This window comes from Molossus molossus, unplaced genomic scaffold (assembly GCF_014108415.1).
Source record: "Molossus molossus isolate mMolMol1 unplaced genomic scaffold, mMolMol1.p scaffold_m16_p_3, whole genome shotgun sequence".
Lineage (NCBI taxonomy): Eukaryota > Metazoa > Chordata > Mammalia > Chiroptera > Molossidae > Molossus > Molossus molossus.
The window spans coordinates 104,274,719-104,294,440 of record NW_023425366.1 but is presented as its reverse complement, the minus strand read 5'-3'; the positions used below and the strand labels follow the sequence as shown (position 1 = coordinate 104,294,440).

General features: G+C 48.6%; 1 protein-coding gene across 2 annotated transcripts in view; it reads left to right on the top strand.

Moving 5' to 3' along the window:
- CALN1 (calneuron 1) overlaps nucleotides 1–19,722 on the top strand; it is a 458,038-nt gene that overhangs the window by 138,190 nt on the left and 300,126 nt on the right. The window contains exon 2 of one of the 2 annotated variants that reach the window (XM_036280518.1): nucleotides 6,001–6,121. In XM_036280518.1, the coding sequence (XP_036136411.1) occupies nucleotides 6,001–6,121 (121 nt within the window). Of the gene's footprint in view, nucleotides 1–5,996; nucleotides 6,122–19,722 lie in introns of both variants that reach the window. The other variant, XM_036280516.1, reaches the window with a different exon arrangement.

Genomic DNA, 19,722 nt, shown 5'->3' with positions numbered 1-19,722 from the left:
AACTGGCATGCCCCTGTAAGTTCTTAACAAGGGAACACAATCGTTTTATAAATTCTTAGCCAAGTGTCCAGTGTCTAGTGCATCTTTGCTGGATCTTCTTGTCCCAATGACTTAACTCTTGGACTCTGATGAGGAGATGTCCATTTCTGGGAGTATCTGAGGTCTTCTGTAGTTCTTTCTTAATTAAAAACAATACATGAAAAACCATAATATCCCCCCCAGGTCATTATTCCTAGGATCCTTCTCATTTAACACCTTTGACTGCAGCAAATTTCACATCTTCATGTGCAGGGCCTACACCTCTGACCCTTTCAGTTTTAGCCACGTTGCATGTTGGTAGGTATGATCCCTGAGTAGCCAGGGGAAGGTGGCTGCTGCTTTTCACAGTGGTGCTAAGAACAGTGGGATATGACCCCGGCTTCTTTTAAGAAGCAATTCCAATATGGTCTGAAGGGTGATTGTCTGGTGGCATAGTTGGTTATCTGCGCCATGAAGTGGAAGAGAATCTGGGTAGATAAAAAAAAAAAATCTCTTCTTATCCCTTTACTATCTGGCTCTATTATTCAGTTTCCGATTTCAAAGTGTGGGCCTGTCACTGATTGTCATTCTAATCCTAACTGTGCTGACTTAATGGAATTCTTCTGCACCTGTCAGGAATATCATTAGTCTCGTGTGCCTTTGTGAGCCTGCGAGTGGATTGAGGGGAGTTTGACAAAGGCCTCGTCAGGGCTGGCTGGGCTCTTTAACTTTTAGAATGCAAGGTCAATGTTGCCCCTTCGTATGTCTGGAATGTGGAGGACAGGGAGCCCTGTGGAGTCTGTGACAGATTCCATGCTCGCTGTAGACACTTTCAGGAAGCTCATGCGTCAGATGAGGTCTTCTGTCTCCTTTCCAAAGCCCTTCCCTTCCCTCTATGGCCCATTACCAGAAATCTACGCGACCGAAACAAACTCTAGAACGGGGCTTCTCACACCAATTGTGGGGAAGGACTAGGGTTTAAAAAAAAATTTTTTTTTTTTTTTTAAATTCCAGTTCTTGGCAGACTGATACTTTTACAGTAAGAAGGAATTACTGGAAAAATAAAATTAAGAAGGCAAAGATGTAAAAATCAAGTCCACTGGTCACATGCTTAGATGTTGGGACGATGCTATAAAAATGTCAGTGCTGTCTCTCGATTCCTGTCCTCAGCTCATTGTGGAGCAGCCGCAGTGTCTGGCTGGCAGTGCCCACAGGGCACACTCTGAGTGGCACTGCCGTTGAGGCCCCGCAGAACTGGCTTTGCTACACCCTTTGTCCGTAGTAATAATATCAGCCTACAGCAATATGCCTGGATACTTGGTATGGTAGAGAAAAAAATGGAAGGTGTATTAGTCTGGGTTCTCTAGAGAAACATAACCAATAGGATGGCTGTGAATACAGATGGTTTATTATAAGGAATTGGCTGACATGGCTGTGGAGGCCGAGAAGTCTCACAGCCTGCAGATGCAAGCTGGGACCCAGGAGAAACGAGGGCGTAAGCTCCAGTCCGAGTCTCAGCCCGGATCCGAAGGCAGACGACCAGTGCCCAGCTGCGCAGTCAGGCAGAGAGAGCGAATCCTCCCTTCCTCGGCCTCCTGCAGATGGCTGAGGCTCACCCAGGTCCGGGAGGGCAGCCTGCTTCTCTGGGTCTGCAATTCAGATGAAAACCTCATCCACAAACACCCTCACAGACACACCCAGAACGCTGTTCAACCAAATATCCGGGCGCCCCATGGCCCAGTCAAGCTGACACATAAAATTAACCGTCACAGAAGGGCACTGTCTCATGTCAGTGTGAATGGGGCTCTCTGGTTTATTACTCTGCCAAGAAAGGTACCAGTTCCTTGACCCTAAAAACAGGAACCACCCCTTTGATTTTTAACCTCCTGACACCTTGTCCATTATGTGACCGTAGAGTCAGGCTCCCTGGTACCCAGAATATAGACTCCTTCTCAGCTCCTGTGCTATCTATCTATGTACCCCTCCTCCTGATGCAGCCAACTGCTTGCTGACACCCCTCACCGCTCACCAGGACCCCTGGAACTACCCAGCCACGCACACACCTGATCCCTCAGAACTAAGGTGCCAAATGCCAGCCAGCTTCTCTCTGAAGCTCACCCCTGCCACGTCCTCACCGACGTCCCTCATAACCCAGAGTGTTTTATCTTCAATCTAATGTATCTGTGACCTCCTCTCTTCCTAGCATCCTGTTCCATATAATCCTTAGCAAGTCATTCCTGATATTTATTGAGAATGTGCCTGGTGCTAAGTCCAGTGTTTTCCCTACCTTATTTTATATTTACAAAAATACTGTTCAGTATGTATCAAAACCCTCGTTTACAGAGGAGGGAACTGAGGCTGACAGAAGATACGTCACTTACATGGCTGTTAAGGGTAGAGTTAGGATCTAAATCTAACACTGTTTTTTCCTCAAATCCTAATTCTTTTTTTTTTTTTTATCCTCACCCAAGGACATTTTTCCATTTATCTTTAGATAGAGCGGGAGGGAAAGAGGGAGGGAGAGAGAGAGACACATCGACTGGTTGCCACCCACACGACCCCAACCAAGGCTGGGGACAAACTGCAACCAAGGTACATGCCCTTAGTGGGAACCGAACCTGGGACTCTTTGGTCTGTGGGCCGACGCTCTAACTGCTGAGCCAAACTGGCCAGGGTTAAATACTGATTTTTAAGCATGAAATCATACTGCCTTATAAAAGAAAAAGAGAAATTATTCACACAATAAACAGTTAAATAATATTTCTCCATGTGCAAAATTACCGTTGGAAATATTTACATGTATTTTTTGTTCATTGCCCCCCATCGAAGGATCCGTCTGCAAGTTTTAGTTCAGGACCCTGTTTATCTCGGCCGGTGAACTTACATGTTTTCCTTCCTTCGTCAAAGAGAAAATCTTCCTTGGGTTTCCCCAGGTGGCTTGGAGAGAAATTTAGTCTTTAATTACAGCAGCTGTTTTTAGCTTACTTGGGATAATGTTCTTCCCTTTTTTGAACATGATTATTTATCTGCATGGATGGTTCAATGCCACATGTTTTCTTTCCTGCTAGACACTGAGCGTTTGCGGGGCACAGACTGAAGGAGCTGACGACGTACCGAATTTTGTAAGCCCCTTTTTGCAGAAGCAAAGGATGTTGACATATCAAATGGGATTCCGTTGTGGCCAGTTTATTATTGTTTTTATTTCTGCCAAGTACTCAGTGTTTCTTAGGTGGCTGTACTGGGGCATGGCTGGGATACGTTCGTTTGAGTATAACTGTGGCTAAGCTGCAGAAACGTGTGTGGCGGATCCCAGGCTCCAGATGTCCAGGTAAATGGGAAGCTATTCACAAAACGCTGCGACACTGGAGTGATGAGTGGTGAAATGGGACAGAGTGTTCCCAGCGCCTGCACCGGGCTGAGTGGGGCTCCTCCAGGAAGGGGACTCAGACAAGCTCAGTGTCTTCCCACGTCTGCGAAGAACTTAAACGCTAGTGAAAATAACAGCTGGTGAGGCAGCCGGGGTCCTGGGCCAGAGCTGAGAGGGAGCTGGAAGCAGCGTTAGCCAGCATTGACCGCTCATCCCCTAGACCAGTGGTTCTCAACCTCCCGAATGCCGCGACCCTTTCATACGGCTCCTCGTGTTGTGGTGACCCCCAACCATAAAATTATTTTCGTTGCTACTTCATAACTGTAATTTTCCTACTGTGTTTTCCGAGGGTCTTAGGCGACCCCTGTGAAAGGGTTGTTTGACCCCCAAAGGGGTTGTGACCCACAGGTTGAGAACTGCTGCCCTAGACTGTGGGAATCTGGTCCTTGCCCAGACAAGCATGGCACCTGGTCCCCCAAATTGGCCTTAGGATAAGGGAGAGCGGCTGGAACTCGTACATCTGATACCCGCTTTATACCTGTTCAGGCGGAAATGTAACTTGAAGAAAAGAGGAGATGGTGATCGAAGTGTTCTTCCAGGAAAAAATTGGTTTTCTATTCATGTGTGAGGAGAGACTTGGCTTGGGAGGGGGCGTCTGACTTATGGTTAGCTGAAGATGTGTGTTTCGTAACTGGCAACCGCGTGTGCGCGAGGCGAGCAGCACCCCGCCCTTTATGATGGGCCTGGGGTGTGCATTTTGTGAGCCGTGGAGACTCGCTGGTCTGGAGGCTGACGGCTGGCTCTGCCCCCGTCCCGTGTCCGTTTCACGTTTCGGGCCCAGGGTATTTGTGAGCCTTGCCCCGCTGTCGGGATGAATGAAAAGTACCTTTGGTAGAAACGGAGGAATCAGGAAGTGTGGCCTATTTTTCAGGAAGATAATGAATTCGGTTTTAGACTTCTTGAGTTTAAAATGAGCGTTTGACGTCCGGATGGAACTGTCTTGGCTCAGCTGTGGCTGCTTAGTTGCAGCAGCACCGAGCAGGCTTGGCTTCCAGAAAGGAGACTTTCACTCGCAGGAGTTCAAGCCCTGTGACTTCCAGGAGTCTCCTTGGTTGGTCTCTAAGTCAGCAGCGCTCAGCCCCAACAAGGACAGGCTGATGTGCTGTAGACTGGGGAGTGTCCAGTGGTGCCTGTCGCTGCGTGGTGTCCCAGGGAAGAGCAGAACGGAGCCTCCACCCCCGGTGCCTGTCAGCTCCAGCATGAGCGGGGACGATTGTGGATTCTTCCCGAGTGTGGTTGGAGGGTCAGCAAGGTTTGGGTGTCTTGAACAGTCAGAATGGTCTTCTGTTGGCCGTCTCCCTGTAATTTACACCTTGTCACTTAGCAGTACCCAGAGGGCTGCTCAGGCCGCTCCAGCTTAACCTGTAGACACAAACTTTAGTGCCGGAGGGGCCTCTACCAGTGACTTACATGGAGAATGGTAGCTGCGTGGGGAGAGAGCACAGGGGTCATTTCTCTCCCACAGAGCCCCTGGCAGGGAGGCCCTTCTCCTCTGCTTGAATGCTCCCGGTGGCGGGGAGATTACCCCTTCCAGGGCTGCCCCCGTTCACTTTCTGGGATCTCTGTTAAGAAAATGTTCTTTATCCACGCCCTGTAATTGACTTCCTGTACTTCCTACGTATTCCCGAATTCAGCTCAGTGGATTATCAGTCCTCTCAGCCTCTCTCCCAGTGGGGAAGCAGAGCCTGTCAGGCGCAGGGGCTCACTCACTATAGCAGAGAGGGCCCATCTTTCTCACGCCCTTCCTCTCCCTCCTCTTACTGCCCTTTTATTCTCCTTTTCCTCCCCTTTTCCTTGGCCTGGAGCCCCCGGCCTGCCTGGCACCACTGGAAACTTCTAAGGGCGGGGGGTGGCCACCTGGGCAGAGCGGCTTTGCCCAGAGGGCTTGTTAGTCTGGGGTAAGGAGATGCTTTAATTTCCTGGGAGAATGCGGGAAGATGCTCAGTTCTGGGACACCTCGAGGTGCCACTCACCTTGACAGGAGGGCGGGTTTGAGTAGGGTCTCCGGGCTGTGCAACCCGGACAGGCGCGGGGGCCGCTTCTCAGAGGTGCAGACTGTTACACGTGTTTACTGAGGGCCTGGGTTCCCACCCATTTTCAGGGCTGTGTGAGTGGAACCCACTTAGCCTAGGAAAAGGGAAACCCTGGGATCTCTGCAGGGTCCCAGCCAGGCGTCCAGTCCCCGGGCGGCCCGGCATTCCTGGGGTGCGCGGCCCTTTCCTGTGAGAACTGGGAGTGAATCAGGCCCGGGGGCGGCGCGGAGTAGATTCCTGTCTGCAGGGAGAGGCAGGTTGGGGAGGGCAGCCCGGTTCAAATCCACAGTTCGACGGGACAGTGAAGCTCGGCGTAAGGGAAGCAAGGGATGGGACTTGAGACCATCTGGGAATTGTTCAGGCTGTGGGTGCCCTGGAGTTTCCTGACTTTCCCTCTAGAAATGTCATTATTTAAAAGATCACACTGGTCATTGGAGAACCGGGGTGGCCCTGGAAGGACATAAAGAAGGAATGATTGACGGTGATTTTCCTTCTCGTCTCCCCTCTCCCGCGAACAGGGAGAAGATGCCTTTCCACCATGTGACCGCTGGCCTGTTGTACAAGGGGAATTACCTCAACCGGTCTCTGTCCGCGGGCAGCGACAGCGAGCAGCTTGCCAACATCTCCGTGGAGGAGCTCGACGGTAAGGAGCCCGCCCTGTCTGGGAGCCGGGCCACCCCGCGAGGCCTCCGTGGCTGTTGTGCATCCAAGGGGAGAGGGCCAGGCTCTGGCCGCCGGTCACTGCCGAGCCTGACTGTGGTGTGACAGCAGAGAGTTGAGATCAATTCTGCCTGAAGGACTTCTCTGTGTGGGACAGGCCTCGGAGACTGACAGAGTCTATGGTGGATAGTTCTGTTTCCTAGGATACTGACTGGGAGGACGGCTTCGGCTCCCCAGGTGTATTTTCCAGTTTCTGGAATCTTTGTCACCAGTGGTGGGGGTGTGTTTCCCTATTGTCGTTTACAGTGGGGCCCAGCTGCGGGGGAGGGTTCAGCCTGCTAATGGCTGACTCTTGACTTGGGGCCATGTGCTTTGAATCCTGCCCAGATCAGAATCGCTGGAAGCTGTGTCGAGGTGGAAATGGACAGCAATTATTTTTATTGCCTCTTTTCCTTCATAACACGCTTCAGGCCTGGGGGTTCAGGGTATGGTTAGGGATGGGAAAAAACCTGGGAACACAGTGACTAAATTCATCCTGGGACAGTGTCCCATTGTATCCCCATTGGTAAGCCAACCCCCGATTAATAATAATAATAATAATAATAATAATAAATGAGGAAGAAGGCATTCTTTTCTTGACAAGAGAATTATGTTGATTCAGCCAGATGTTTGCTAAGGTGTCACATCTGCCTGCTGAGGCCAAACCGGGATGGTTTCCCCTAGTGTTCTGGAATGCGGGTTCCTTGTAATGCATTTTCAAACAAGATGTCTACATTTATTTTCTAAAAGAGAGAAGTCGGAATCATCCCAGATGGCTCGCATCCTTGCTTTGCAGTGCTGTGGCCCTGACCAGTGTGCCTTCCCTGTCCTCCCTCCTCGGAGGGGGGGGGGGGGCTGACTCAGTGCTGGGCCAGGGAAGCCAGTGTGCTTCCCGACAGGCAGGTGATGAGGGGAGCGAAGGAAAGGGCGCCCAATGGGGTAGCCTTTCCTGACCTTGTTCATTTGGCTGGCATGCTTACCGAAAGGCCTGCTATTTCCACGAGCGACCAGTGCGGCCGCAGGGCCGGTGGGCTAGGCCCCGAAGAGGGAGTGGGAATGAGGCGGGCAAGGCCGGGCTCCTTCGGGCCAGCAGCTGCTCAGTGTGGTCTGGACAGACTGGTGGCCAGAGAGGACAGCAGGACCGTCAGATGTACTGGCCTTCAGTTGGACAGAGAATAGTCAGATGCAGGACACAGATGCATGCAAGAGAGCCCTAACTGCCTGGGATGTGACCCGTCCTGGTGACCACAGAAGGCTGAGCTGGGCAGGCTGTGTCTGGCTGGCCAGGTGAGGCTCAGGCCTCCCCACACTCCGAGGAGCCCACTCCCAGTGGGGATTCGGGCAGGTGGTGCGTTGATTGGGCAGGTGTGCGTGGGTGTTCGTGTAGGTCTCCTGGGTTTATCGGTGAGCAGGAGCTCCCTGAGTGGGCCCTGCTGAGCAGAGGCTGAGATTACTAACCTGGTGAAGACTGAAAACTATCTGCAGCTCTCCCAGATCCCGCTTTCCACACCCCTTCCTCCTCCCTCCTGCCTCCCAACTTTGCCGCGAATAATCAAGAGATGACTTCTCCAAGACTTCCCAGAGCAACGGCTTTTTCTCTGTGAAATCTGGGCCGCCTCTGGGGTGCATGGCCTTTCAAGAGGGTGGCTGGCTAGATTTCAGCCCTTCTCCCCACTTCGGGCACCTGGCTGAAACACCCTGCTGCTCTTGGGCAAACATCAGAGCTCACCAGCTGTTTCACCCGGGACCAGGCAGCTGAGCGGGCCGAAAGGTGCCTTCTGAGCAGGTGAGAGGGGCAGGGAGTGACTCACAGCCCTCAGGCCTGGTGGGCAGGCTCAGCAGTGAAGCCCTGGGGGCGGGGCCCCGGTGGAATGAAGCAGAACTTTTCAACCTCAGAGCGCCTGTGAAGATGCTCTGTTTGTCCTTCAGGAGGGTGATCCAGGCTCCGGGCCTAAAGAGGGGCCGTTTATTTCTTGAGGGAAGATTTCTCCTACTTCTGTGTTCTTGGCCAAGGTGACCCCTGAGTTGTGACCGCTCATGCTTTCTCACAAGCATCGTGGGGCTAGGGCAGGCCCGTGCAGATGAGCAGGCGGGTGGGTCTGAACACCAGCTGGTGCGAATCAGTCCGGCATCACGGTGTGTTGGTGCTTTGGGAAGCCGAGGGGTTGCTGTCCTCTTGGGGATGCCTCCTGTCAAGCTGAGGCCTCACGTCCTGCTGTTCGGGGCTACTCATGTATCCTCAGAGGACTTGTGGTGTTGCACAGGGATTGGTGTGTTGGACACTGGTGGACACTGCAGCATCCTTGTGGCCCAGCTCCCTCCAGCACAGACTGGGTACCGCCCTCATGCGGGCTCCTCCCTGCTGCACTGCTGCCTCCTGCTTCTGGTTCACCATGGGGCCAGGGTGGCTGGTGCTCATCGCCAGGGACAGAACGCCCCTTCCCTTCAATGTCAGGGCCAGAGGTGCCCAGGCCATGGGTGGGTCCCCTCTGAGAACAGGCAGGACGAGAGTTTCTCCCCACGCTGGCTGTCTCCAGCTGCCGTTCACTCTGCGAAGTTTCTGTTTCTTCTCTTGACCCAAAGCTCAGGAGGAAATCATGCAAAGCTGCCTCAGGACTGGAGTCGGAAATAGACACACTCAGCCACGATGAATCAGCTGGGACAGTCATTCCTTCATGCATTCGTTCATTCCTGTTCATGCCTTCACTACAGAGACGTTTACCCAAATGCTGTCTGGGTGGAGGAGGGGATCAAAGAAGTATATTTGTTGTCCGTCCCCAAAGAGTCCACAGGGAGTACGTGTATATACACAACGAATGAGCAGTATCTTACACTTTCACAGGGTGTCAGGTGAAATGTTATTAGACATATGAACTACAATTTTTATAAAACACTTTCGAAGTGCTATTTATTGAATAATCTTGTGATGCCATTGTAATCTTAAACCAAATTGGCCTCTCTCCAAAGTCCTATGTGGCATTCCATTGTTTGTAACATCACTCAGTGTCTCCATCCATTGTCTTCAGGATGAATATTGGGTTTCCGGTTTGGGGCTATTAGGATCTAATCCAGCTGCCCCCTTCTGTGGCGGCTGTGATTAGGGTCTGCTCTCCACATGGCTTCCTCCTAGTGGTTGTGAAATGTCCGAGTGTAGGTATTTCACATTATCTTTGCCAGTAACAGTGTCAGCGCCCTGCACTGCTGTCGCAGGTCCTCCTTTGAGCTTAAGTTTGTTCGCTGTTACATCTTTGACGGTTGTTATTTCTGTTTGCTCTCCAGGAATGCCTCTCATTTTAATGCCGGATTTTCGTTCATTTTTCACATCGTGTCTCTTCTCACATCGTTTTTCTTTTTTTGCACTTCTGAATTCCTTCTCGAGTGTGTCTTCCACAATGCTGACTTAGTGTTCTACTGTCGCTTAAAATTTTTTAATTTTATTTTTTAAATTATTTATTGAAAAAAAACTTTTTTTTTCCCTTTATTGATTTTAGAGAGAGAGGAAGGGAGAGGGAGAGAGAGACAGAAACATTGATGAGAGAGAACATCGATTGGCCACCTCCTGCATGCCCCCCACTGGGGATCGGGCCCACAACCTGGGCATGTGCCCTGACCGGGAATCAAACCAGTGACCTCTTGGTGCACAGGTCAATGCTCAACCACTGAGCCACACCGGCCAGACCATTTAAAACTTTTAAAATTATTTATTATAAAATTTAAAATAATTTATATAATATATATAAATAGATGTATATAGAAATATATATGCATATGTCAATGTAATATATATGTATATATTATATATACATAAATTACATATATATATAGAAAGCCTTTTTTTCGAGTCTAATGCTGCCCTTATTTTATATGAGATGTTCTCATGGTTCCTTTTGCTTTTTTCTGTTCTGCTTTGTGGTTCAACCATTAGAGTTCTCTGTAGGCCCAGTGGCTGTGGACAAACAAGATTTGTAAAGAGTCTTTAGCCTTCTTTGTTCTAGCTTCACTTTATCCCAGATCTGGGATGATTTTCAGCATTTCGCTCCTGACGAGAGAGCCCAGCTTCTAGGAGACGATCACCTGTCTAGTCCACGGCTGCTGGGCGGAGGAGGGACCTTGGCTGTCCCTACGTTGGACTGGCTCCCTCCGCAGGACTACGGAACTCCACTGTTCTTCCGGCCCCGGCTCTCCTTCCCCGTCCCAGGTCACTCTGGCTCTCATCTGCCCTCCAAGTGGCCCAGGATGGCCACCCAACCCTGGCTCTTGTTCCTCTCACAGGTGTGTTTTCTAAAGGAGCTTAGAAAAGGGGCGCTGCCCAGGTGGGTTTGGGCTGGGGAGGAGGTCACCATGGAAACAGTTGCTATGAAATAGGGAGTGACCGCTTGCTTTGCTGGCCAGTGTGGCCTCTGGGTCCCTGGCAAAGGCCAACAATGGGGTGAGTCCAGTGCTCCTTCCCAGTGGGGCTCGGTGGTTCTCGGGTGGGCGGAAGCTGTGTTTGTTTCTCCAGTCTCACGAGTGTTGGAATTCGTGGAAGTTCTCCTCAGGCTCCGACACGTGGACTTGTCTCAAAGCCAGCATTTCTGGGGGTGCGCTGTATTTCGGGGGTATTTTCATTTCAGTTTGGGGGTGCGTGGGTCAGTCTGCCACCCTGCCCTCGCGAAGCCCCACGTCAGCAGTGGGCTGACCTCACTGGGACTGTCGCAGAGACACTGCTGCCCACGCCGCTTTGCACAGCCCCGGCAGCGTTTGTCACCATGTCACTCGCTGGCTCTCCTCCTGCCTCTTCTCTGCCTCTTTGTCATTCTCGCTGCTCCTTGTGTGCCCCTTACCTCTGCCCACTCCCCTGCCCCCTCCTTCCGCACTGCCGTCTCCCGGGGTTGGTGTCTGTCCTCCCCGGGCGTCTACATCTTCACTTCCTGCCTCCCTCCTGAACTTTGTTTTATTTTTATTTATTTTTTATCTCAGAGAGAGGAAGGGAGAGAGAGAGAGAGAAGCATCAATGTGAGAGAGAAACATCAATTGGCTGCCTCCGGTGTGCACCTGACTGGGGATCAAACCCGAACCCGCCGCCATCTGATGTACAGGACGATGCTCCAACCAACTGAGCCACGCGGGCCAGGGCCTGCCTGAATTTTACACTTGTTACCTCCAGTCCTGTGTAGATGTCCTACAAGTTCTTAAACTCCAAAGACCCAAAGTCGTACAGATTTCCTTTGTTCTCCCAAATTGTCCCTCCTGTGGGATTTTTCCCTGGATATTATATCACATTATACCCAGTCAACCACAGTGGTACTTTGGGAATCCCCTTGATTCCCCTTTTCCTCTTACTTCCCACATAGAACTGGCAAAGTCCTGCAAATCAGCGTATTCCATAAGTACTCCTTCCTCTCTGACCACATTGCTATTGTCTGTGGCCTGGTCCCCACTGCCCAGACAGCTGCAGTCACCAGGAGTGGATCTCACTGTACATCACCTGTGACATCACCCTGTGTCAGCTCAGGTCCATTTCAGGGGAAGGGGGATCCTCAGATACATACTGATGAGGTTATTCCTCTGCGTATAATTTCTTTCCTCTCGTCCTACGAATATATAACTATATACATATGTAATATTTCTTTAACTTTTAAAAACATTTTCAAATCCACAGGGGGTTGGAAAGTATAGTGAGTACCTATATGCCCTTCATTTAATTGTTAATATTGCAGTCTTTGCTTTTTAAATATTGTTACCACAGATTTGCTTTATTCAAAACATGAGGTTCACAGTCCTATTTGTTTTTCTGAATGGAAGTCTCTTGGTCAAGACAGACATGGATGCCAATTTTATTTTGGTGAGGGGAGAATAGGTATGAGGAAGCATTTGTTTTCTTCCTCTCTCTCTTTCTTTCAACACACACACACACACAATTTTTTTCAGTTCTAGAATTTTTAAATTTGGTTCTTTAAAGACTTTTTTTCTTTATTGATTTTAAAGAGAAAGAAAGGGAAAGGGAGAGAGAGATACAAACATCGATGAGAGGGAACATCAACTGGCCGCCTCCTGCATGCCCCCCACTGGAGATTTGACCCACAACCTGTGCATGTTCCCTGACCGGGAATGAAACTGGCGACCTCTTGGTGCCTGGGCCAATGCTCAACCACTGAGCCACACCGGCCAGACAAATTTAGTTCTGTTATATAGTTTCTATTTCTCTAATGAAATACTCTGTTTACTCATTAAAACAGGGTTTAAAAATTCTTTGGACATAGTTTCCTATGTTAATAATAGCTCTTAAAAGTCTTTATGTACTAAATCTAACATCTAGGAGGCTCTAGGCTATCTTGAGGTTGGTTTCTATTGTCTTTTTTTAGATTATGATCAAAATTTTTTTTCTCTCTTTGCCTACTAATATTTGACTGTGAACTGAACACGGTGAATATTATCTTATAGAGACTCTGTGTTCTGTTATCTTTCTCTGAAGAGGGCTGATTTTTGCTGTAATAGCTAAATTACTAGCTGACCACCTTAAATGTGTGAGTTTGATTTTATGTTTTGTTAGGGGAGGTCTGTAGAAATCCGCAGGTGCTCCTCAGCCCCTCTAACTTGGTAGGGACTCAGCCCCCAAACTCCACTTTCCTGCTAGATCTGGTCAGGGTTGGGTTTTCCTTTGGTTAGGGTGGGTCTAAAGTAGGCCTTTATAGTGCTTTTCTTACTTACAGTGTGATCTTTCTAGTGTCTCAGTTGGATGCCTGGGGTTATTAATGAGGTTTTCCAGACATCTCCTAGGGTTTCTTAAATTCTAGTATCTGTTTTCTCTTCTCAAACCCATAGCAGCTTCCTGGTAGTCTGGTTTAATCTCAACTTGCATACGTATAGCCCAGCCTTCAGCCAAGTATTCACGGGGAGCCTACACACAGGCTTCTGGGGCCCCTCTCTGCATACTTTCTTCTTTTCGCTCCCTTGCCCCACAGATTTCAACCCCTTCAGTTACCCCAAAGCATGAACTGTTGCTGGGAAATTGTCCTCCATCCAAGAGCCAGTGTGAACACGGGACTTGCCCTTCTCCCACAATTACATCCCTTCTTCCCACAATTACAGTCTTGTAGTGCCTGTTTAGCAGTGCCTGGAAACAGATGCTGTATATATTTTATTCAATTCTTTGGTCATGCAGCTTCTGTAGGGAATGGTCTGTCTACTTGGGAAACACATATTCATTTCTTAGGTTTCAACATTGTCGCTGTTGTCGTCATCATCTTCATCATCACAGCTGAGTGCTTCCTATGTCCTAGGAAGTGTTCAAAGGGCATTAGATGAATGAACTCATTCAGTCCTTTCAATAACCATATGATACAGGTACTCTCATCAACTCTGTTTTTGCAAATGTGGAAAACGGAGACGTTAGATCACCTAGTAGCATCACCAGCATGTGCTGGAACTGGGACACAAAAGGCCACCTGTCATCAGAGCTCATGCCTTGTAACTTTTGTGCTCTGAACCCTCCTTCCTGCTAGATAAGACCCTTGTTCCTTCCCTGCACCCTCATGTCACCATTGTACATATCACTGCCACCACTGTGACACACGGGTAAGAACTTGGCTGATTAATTAAACTTCCAGTGGGCGGAGAGATATTTTTAAAGCCTGTGTGAGCCCAGCGTGCTCCTCGCCCAGGGCAGAGGTGCCCTGGGGAGGCTGGTGATGGGCATGAGTCCATGCTAGAAGGGAGCTGGCTCCGGGGCCATGCATTCTGACCGGTCCCTTCCCAGCCCCACCCACCTGGTCCACCATATATTTTCTTATAAAGAACACTCTCCCCCACCCCCTTTGTTCTCTCCTCTACTTTTGCTGGTTGATTTAAAAATCCCAGAGGCATACCCTACTTGCCATTTTTAAGACATTTCCTTCTCCGGCCTTTTTAAGAAGAGTTTTAAGGAGGCAGAAACATTAGTAGTGTCACAAGATGAGACACTCACCACTCTTATTTGAGAGCTGATAACTCAAAGTTCACTCCTCCAGAGGAGACAATGGAACCTACACAAGGAACCACATGATCAAACCAGGGTAGGAAAGCCAGATATACAGCCCTGCTCCCAAACCAGGAATCAGCCTTAGGACCTGGGTCTTTTATCTCTGTGAGTACTTTCCTCCTGGAGCCTTGAGAAAGCAGTGTTTGTGGAGAGGCCTGGCTAGCAAAGCACCGGGGGCTTTCTCTGATGGCAGCTGCTGCCAAGGCCACACTCCTTAAAGGGGCCTTTGTCTAAGCCTTCTTGTCGTTTTCTGCATCTTGTTCTGAAAATGCATTTTGATAGCCATGGCCAAGAAGGAAACCTGAGTACTGTCCCTGCCACTTTCATTTTATTTATTTGTAATTTATATGCTACCTGTTTCCAAAGGTGATCAAGACATCAGATGATAAAGGAGGAAACATGAACTGCAAAGGCTGTCAGAAGAGAAATAGAAAAAAAAGAAAGAAAAACACATATAAAGAAGAAGGAAAAAAAATGACATCCCCTAAAATGAATACATGTGGATAAGCATTGAATTTAGCTCTAAGCTTTCAATAGGTTGGACAAGATGGTAACATCAGTTTCATTATTCCAATGAGAAGAATAGTCTTCTCATCTCTATTTTAAATAGGTTCCCTTGGCCCGTAATAAAAATACACAATATATAAGCATATTGTATTGTTTTTTCAGAGATGCTGGTGGCTTTCAACTTCTTCCCACTCTCAAATTTTTGAGGATTACTATTTCCACTTGTAGTAGCGGCTTGTGATTGCGGTGATTGTCAATGAAGGACGAGGAGCTAACCTTAGACTATCCAGATGCAGAGAGAGAGATGAGGGCAGAGCGTGCTCTAAAAGCCTTTCCATCAGATGATTCTGAGTGCTCTGTAGAACGTGCTTCTCTCGTTCCTACTCCTAAGAGCCCTGCTTGAGGTCGGAGGAAGAAGTGATATCTTGTACAGAAGTCTGAGAACCTGCATCATGAAGTGTGACCTTGACCTGGGATATTTGAGGAATAGGAGTTACCAGCCATTCATTTCTATCATGAAGTGACTTTAAAACGGTTCCTGTGGGAACCTCCACTTCCAGCAGACGTGCTCTCTAACAGATCTGAGATGATTAAGCAAGCCCCACATTGCTTCCCCAGTTAATTAAATAACTTAACCTGTTGAGTAGAGTTGTTCACCATTATCCATCTGGTCGCTGAAGAGAGTTTGCCAGAACTCATTATTTTGGTGTGGGCGTCATTGATACCAGGCTGTTTCTCCTGGTTGGCAATTGGCTAATAGCAGGTTCAGCTGTTTCCTGGGACTACTCAGGGATGTGATGTTAGCACTATGTCCTAGCAGGATGGTTCACTAGTCTTTCCTCTTCACAGTGGCATCCAGGGCATCTCAGCTAGTCACTGCTCCAAGTAATTAAAAGGTGGGTGATGAGCTAGGACACAGGCATGTAAAATACAGATTTTCTCTATCAAGATGGTCGTTTCTGCTTTCTCTAATTTTCAAGCTGGAAGATCACCAAATGTACACTGAGATTTGCATTGCTATATTGCTGTGTAATAATCACTCCAAAACTTCATGGTTTAAAAAAAAAAAAACACCTCACATTTTTTCTCATGATTTCTGTGGATCAGGATTTCAGGAGTGTGTAGATGGCTGGTCTGGCCCCAATTCTTTCAAAAGGTTGCAGTTAAGACACTTGCTGAGATTGTGATCATAGGAAGGCTTGACCGGGGCTGGGAAATTCAATTTCAAGTTCACTCACATGGCTTTTGGCTGGGAGGCCTCAGTTCCTCCCCTGAGAGCTTCTCCATAGGACTGCTTGAGTGAATTCATGACTTGGGATTTGACTTTTCCTAGAATGAAAGATCATTTTATGACTTTGTCTTAGATGTCACAGATTGGCCAACAGCAGGTTCATCTGTGCCACGACTCAGCCCACACTCAAGGTAAGTGGAATTAGGTTCCATCTTTTGAAGGACCAATGGTGATTGCTATGAAAACAGGAATTAAAGCCTGCCTGATCTTTGTTTTCCTATTTAGTTTTAATTAAATTTATTGGGTAATACTGGTTAACAACATTATATAAATTTCAATTGTAGGAGATTAGGAATGATGAATCTATAATTTCAGAGCATTGGAGATTTGTCATTTTTCTCATATATATTAATTGACTATATTTCAAAGTCATCTGTTGAAATGTGAAAGAAAGAGGTTCAGCAGGGCAAGAGGGAGAGCCAGCAGGGAAGGCTGGTTGGCAGAGACCGTAGAGGCCTTCAGGGGGACATTAACTTCAGGTGACTTTGTCCCATTCTTGAGGGCGGGGCCATGTGCATCATGTTCATCCCTGTGAGCACACATAGTGACGGCTGGGCACATAGTGACTGCCCAGAAATACTCGCTGAATAAACGAATGCCAGGTCCTCCGATACGAGAAGTGTGTTCCAAAGTGAGCTGATTGTTTGTGATATTCATTCTATAATGAATGGAATTGGGATGACATGAATGGCCGTGAGGCATGGTTGATGATACACGGCAGCTAGAGCCAGAACACCCACTTCAGCACTCCATGAGGTCTGGTGTTCTCACCTGTACAATGTGGATAATAGGGCATACTTTACAGAGGTAATATGAGGGAATGTATGCAGAGTGAGTTACTATTGTGTATTTGGCCTATAGTAAGTGCCCAATAAATAATAACAGTATGAATAATAGTCATTGTTGCTATTGTTGTTGTTATGATGATGATGATGACAACAATGATGACTATCATGACAAGGCACACTCAGACAAAGGATTATTCTCATCTTGGGGCAAGTTGGCTCTTTGGGGGGAAAAGCAAAACACTAGTCAGTCGTGTGCAATTGCCCTGGCAGGATAGGCACACTTCAGAATGTGAGCGCCCCTAACGGAAAGGCCTTTCAAAGTGGAAGTGTCTGGACACCCCATACTGATTATCTGTGTCTCAGCTCTAGCTCATAAGAACACTTTCTGCCTGGCTGGAGTAGTTCAGTTGGTTGGAGTGCTGTCCCATGTCCTGAAAGGTTTCCAATTCAATTCCTGGTCAGGGCACACGCTTGGGTTGCAGGTTTGATCCCCAGTCGGGGCGAGAACAAAAGGCAACTGATTGATGTTTCTCTCTCTCTCTCTCTCTCTCTCTCTCTCTCTCTCTCTCACTCTCTCTCTCTCTCTCACTCTCTCTCTCTCTCTCTCTCGTCCTCTCTCCTACCATCTCTTTGGGTGAAGATTAAAAAAAAAAGAAGAACACTTCCTAGGCTCCCTGCCTCATCAAAATTTTCAAAGAAAAGGAGAGTAAAAGGGACCCATTGACACTGAGAAATAGCACAGAGATCCTCTAAGACATGGGCTGACATGGAAAACATCTGTGCCAGAGATTCAGCCCTTTCAGGCCTCACTGTGATGTGCATAAGGATCAGGGGTGAACATGGCCATCAGTGTCCTTAAAAAAACCCCGGTGTTTCCTACGATACTTATTTCATGGGTTGGAGGAAAAATGATAACGGGAAATGTGTGTGTGTGTGTGTGAGAGCGTGCGTGCACGCGTGTGCTCAAATCACAGCTGGATGACCAGAACTCACTCCCTTTCAGAAGGGGACATTGTCAGCTCTTTGAGTTCAACACATTGGAAGGGAGATCTCCACTCCTTCCTCTCTGAACTCTCTGAAGTGGGGGGCTGTGCTGGAATAATGAAGGTTTCTGGAAATGGAGGCGCCAACCATCCGTTGGTCTAGGCGTAGCTTCCGTGAACATTAGCTTCCCTGTTTCCTGTCCTTCCCTTTCCCAGCGTCTTCCCACTCCCTCGGGGTTCCCTTCACCTGATTTGGTTAAAATTCAGGGTCACTTTTTGTTTTAATGTTTATTTTCAACGCTGAGCATCAACTTCAATATTAATTGTTTGTCACACTAAGATTTTATGGTGATACGACACAAGCGCTAAGGTCAGTGGCCCTAGGACCTGAAGTAATGCTGGCCTAGGCGGTGTGCCACCATTCGCTCGCTCAGGTGTAGGAATAGGTGTCAGGCTGGTGCCAGGTGTGTGTGCTTTGCCGGGTATTACTCTGCTGGTACCCAGTGAGACGGGCCTCTGGGTATGTAGCTCACCTTAGCCATCTGGGTTGCAATCTAACGTCTCTGCCTAGAAGCACTGTATGAAGGACAGTCCTAAAATTCTTGGCCTGATGCCCCCAAGCTTTTGTAGGAGACTTCAGAGAGCTTAGTCTCTCCACCATCTGGTACCCAGAGAGAGGAGGGGAAGGGGAGTCGCAGGGTCAGAGCCGAGAACTGTGTCTCCTCCCTGATGGCTGTGTGCAGTCTCTCCGCCAGCACCTTCTGGGGCTGAGGAAACTTCTGAGACTTTCAGGTGAATGACTGATCATAATTTTATGCTAATCTCTCTAAGAACCCTTCAGAGGTGCCATCTATTTCTGGGGAAAATGCCGTGAACTTCCTGCTGAATTCTCTTGCCAGATTTTGAGGACCCTGAATATGCAAATTAAGAAAGGTGTTGGAAATTTTGAATCCCCAGAGACCGAGGTTAGTCAGCCTAGAAGGCAGGCTGCTGAAGAGCTTTGAAGTTGCTAAAGGCCAAGCCAAAGCCCGTGCTAAGTCAGGGGCGTCCAACCTGGGGTCTGTGTTCCTCCTGGAATTTCTGACTATTTCGAGTGCTTACAAGTAGTGCTTTTTTCTGGGGTGGAGATATACAACTTTTGTCCTATTTTGACAGGGGTTCAACACCAGTGTAACACCAGTTGCTAACCTACACCTTGTGAACTGGGCCTCTCTTGTACTCATGACTGCTTAAAGGAGTAGTGTGGTTCTGGTGTCTCTGAGGAGGCTGGATAAAGTGTGTTGCATGCTAGTGAGGTCCTACTAGTCTTCACGAAGATTGCATCGGTTGCGGTGTGGAGAAGGGATTGGGGGGAGTGGATCTACAGGCTGGGGGACCACCAGAAGCCCATTCTCACAGTCAGGGGAGAGATGGTGAGGGCCTAACCTTAGCACGTGGCCTACACCGGCAGAGAAGTGGGCTTGGGAAGTTAGAAACGCAGAGACTTGGCCGTGTTTACACTGTCCGATTCCACACCGACACGGACTCTGGGAGGCATTGCTGCCCCCATCACACAGCTGAGGGAAATTAGTGTGAAAGTGATGACCTTGCCCAAGGTCAGGCAACTGCTAATTGACAGATGAGATTCACGCTCAGCTCTCTCAGACCCCAAAGTTCATGTCCTTCATGAACTGCCTTGCACACTGTCTCCACCACAGCCGGTCTCGATGTGTGGAGGTGGGGTGGACGAGGAGGAGTCAAGGGCATGGCTACCTGATTAGGTACTTACTTAGGTCCAGGCGGTGCCAGTCACTGAGACCAGGACACAGGAGTTGGAAGAGGGTAGGAAAAAGGTGATGAGAACCAAAGGTCATCTCACTGGAGACGGCCAGTGGGCCCTTGGATATGGAATTCTGGAGCTCAGAGTATTTGGCCAGGAGACAATGATTTCGGAATCTCATTATATTGAAGTGATGGATACAAGAAAGAGGACCAAAG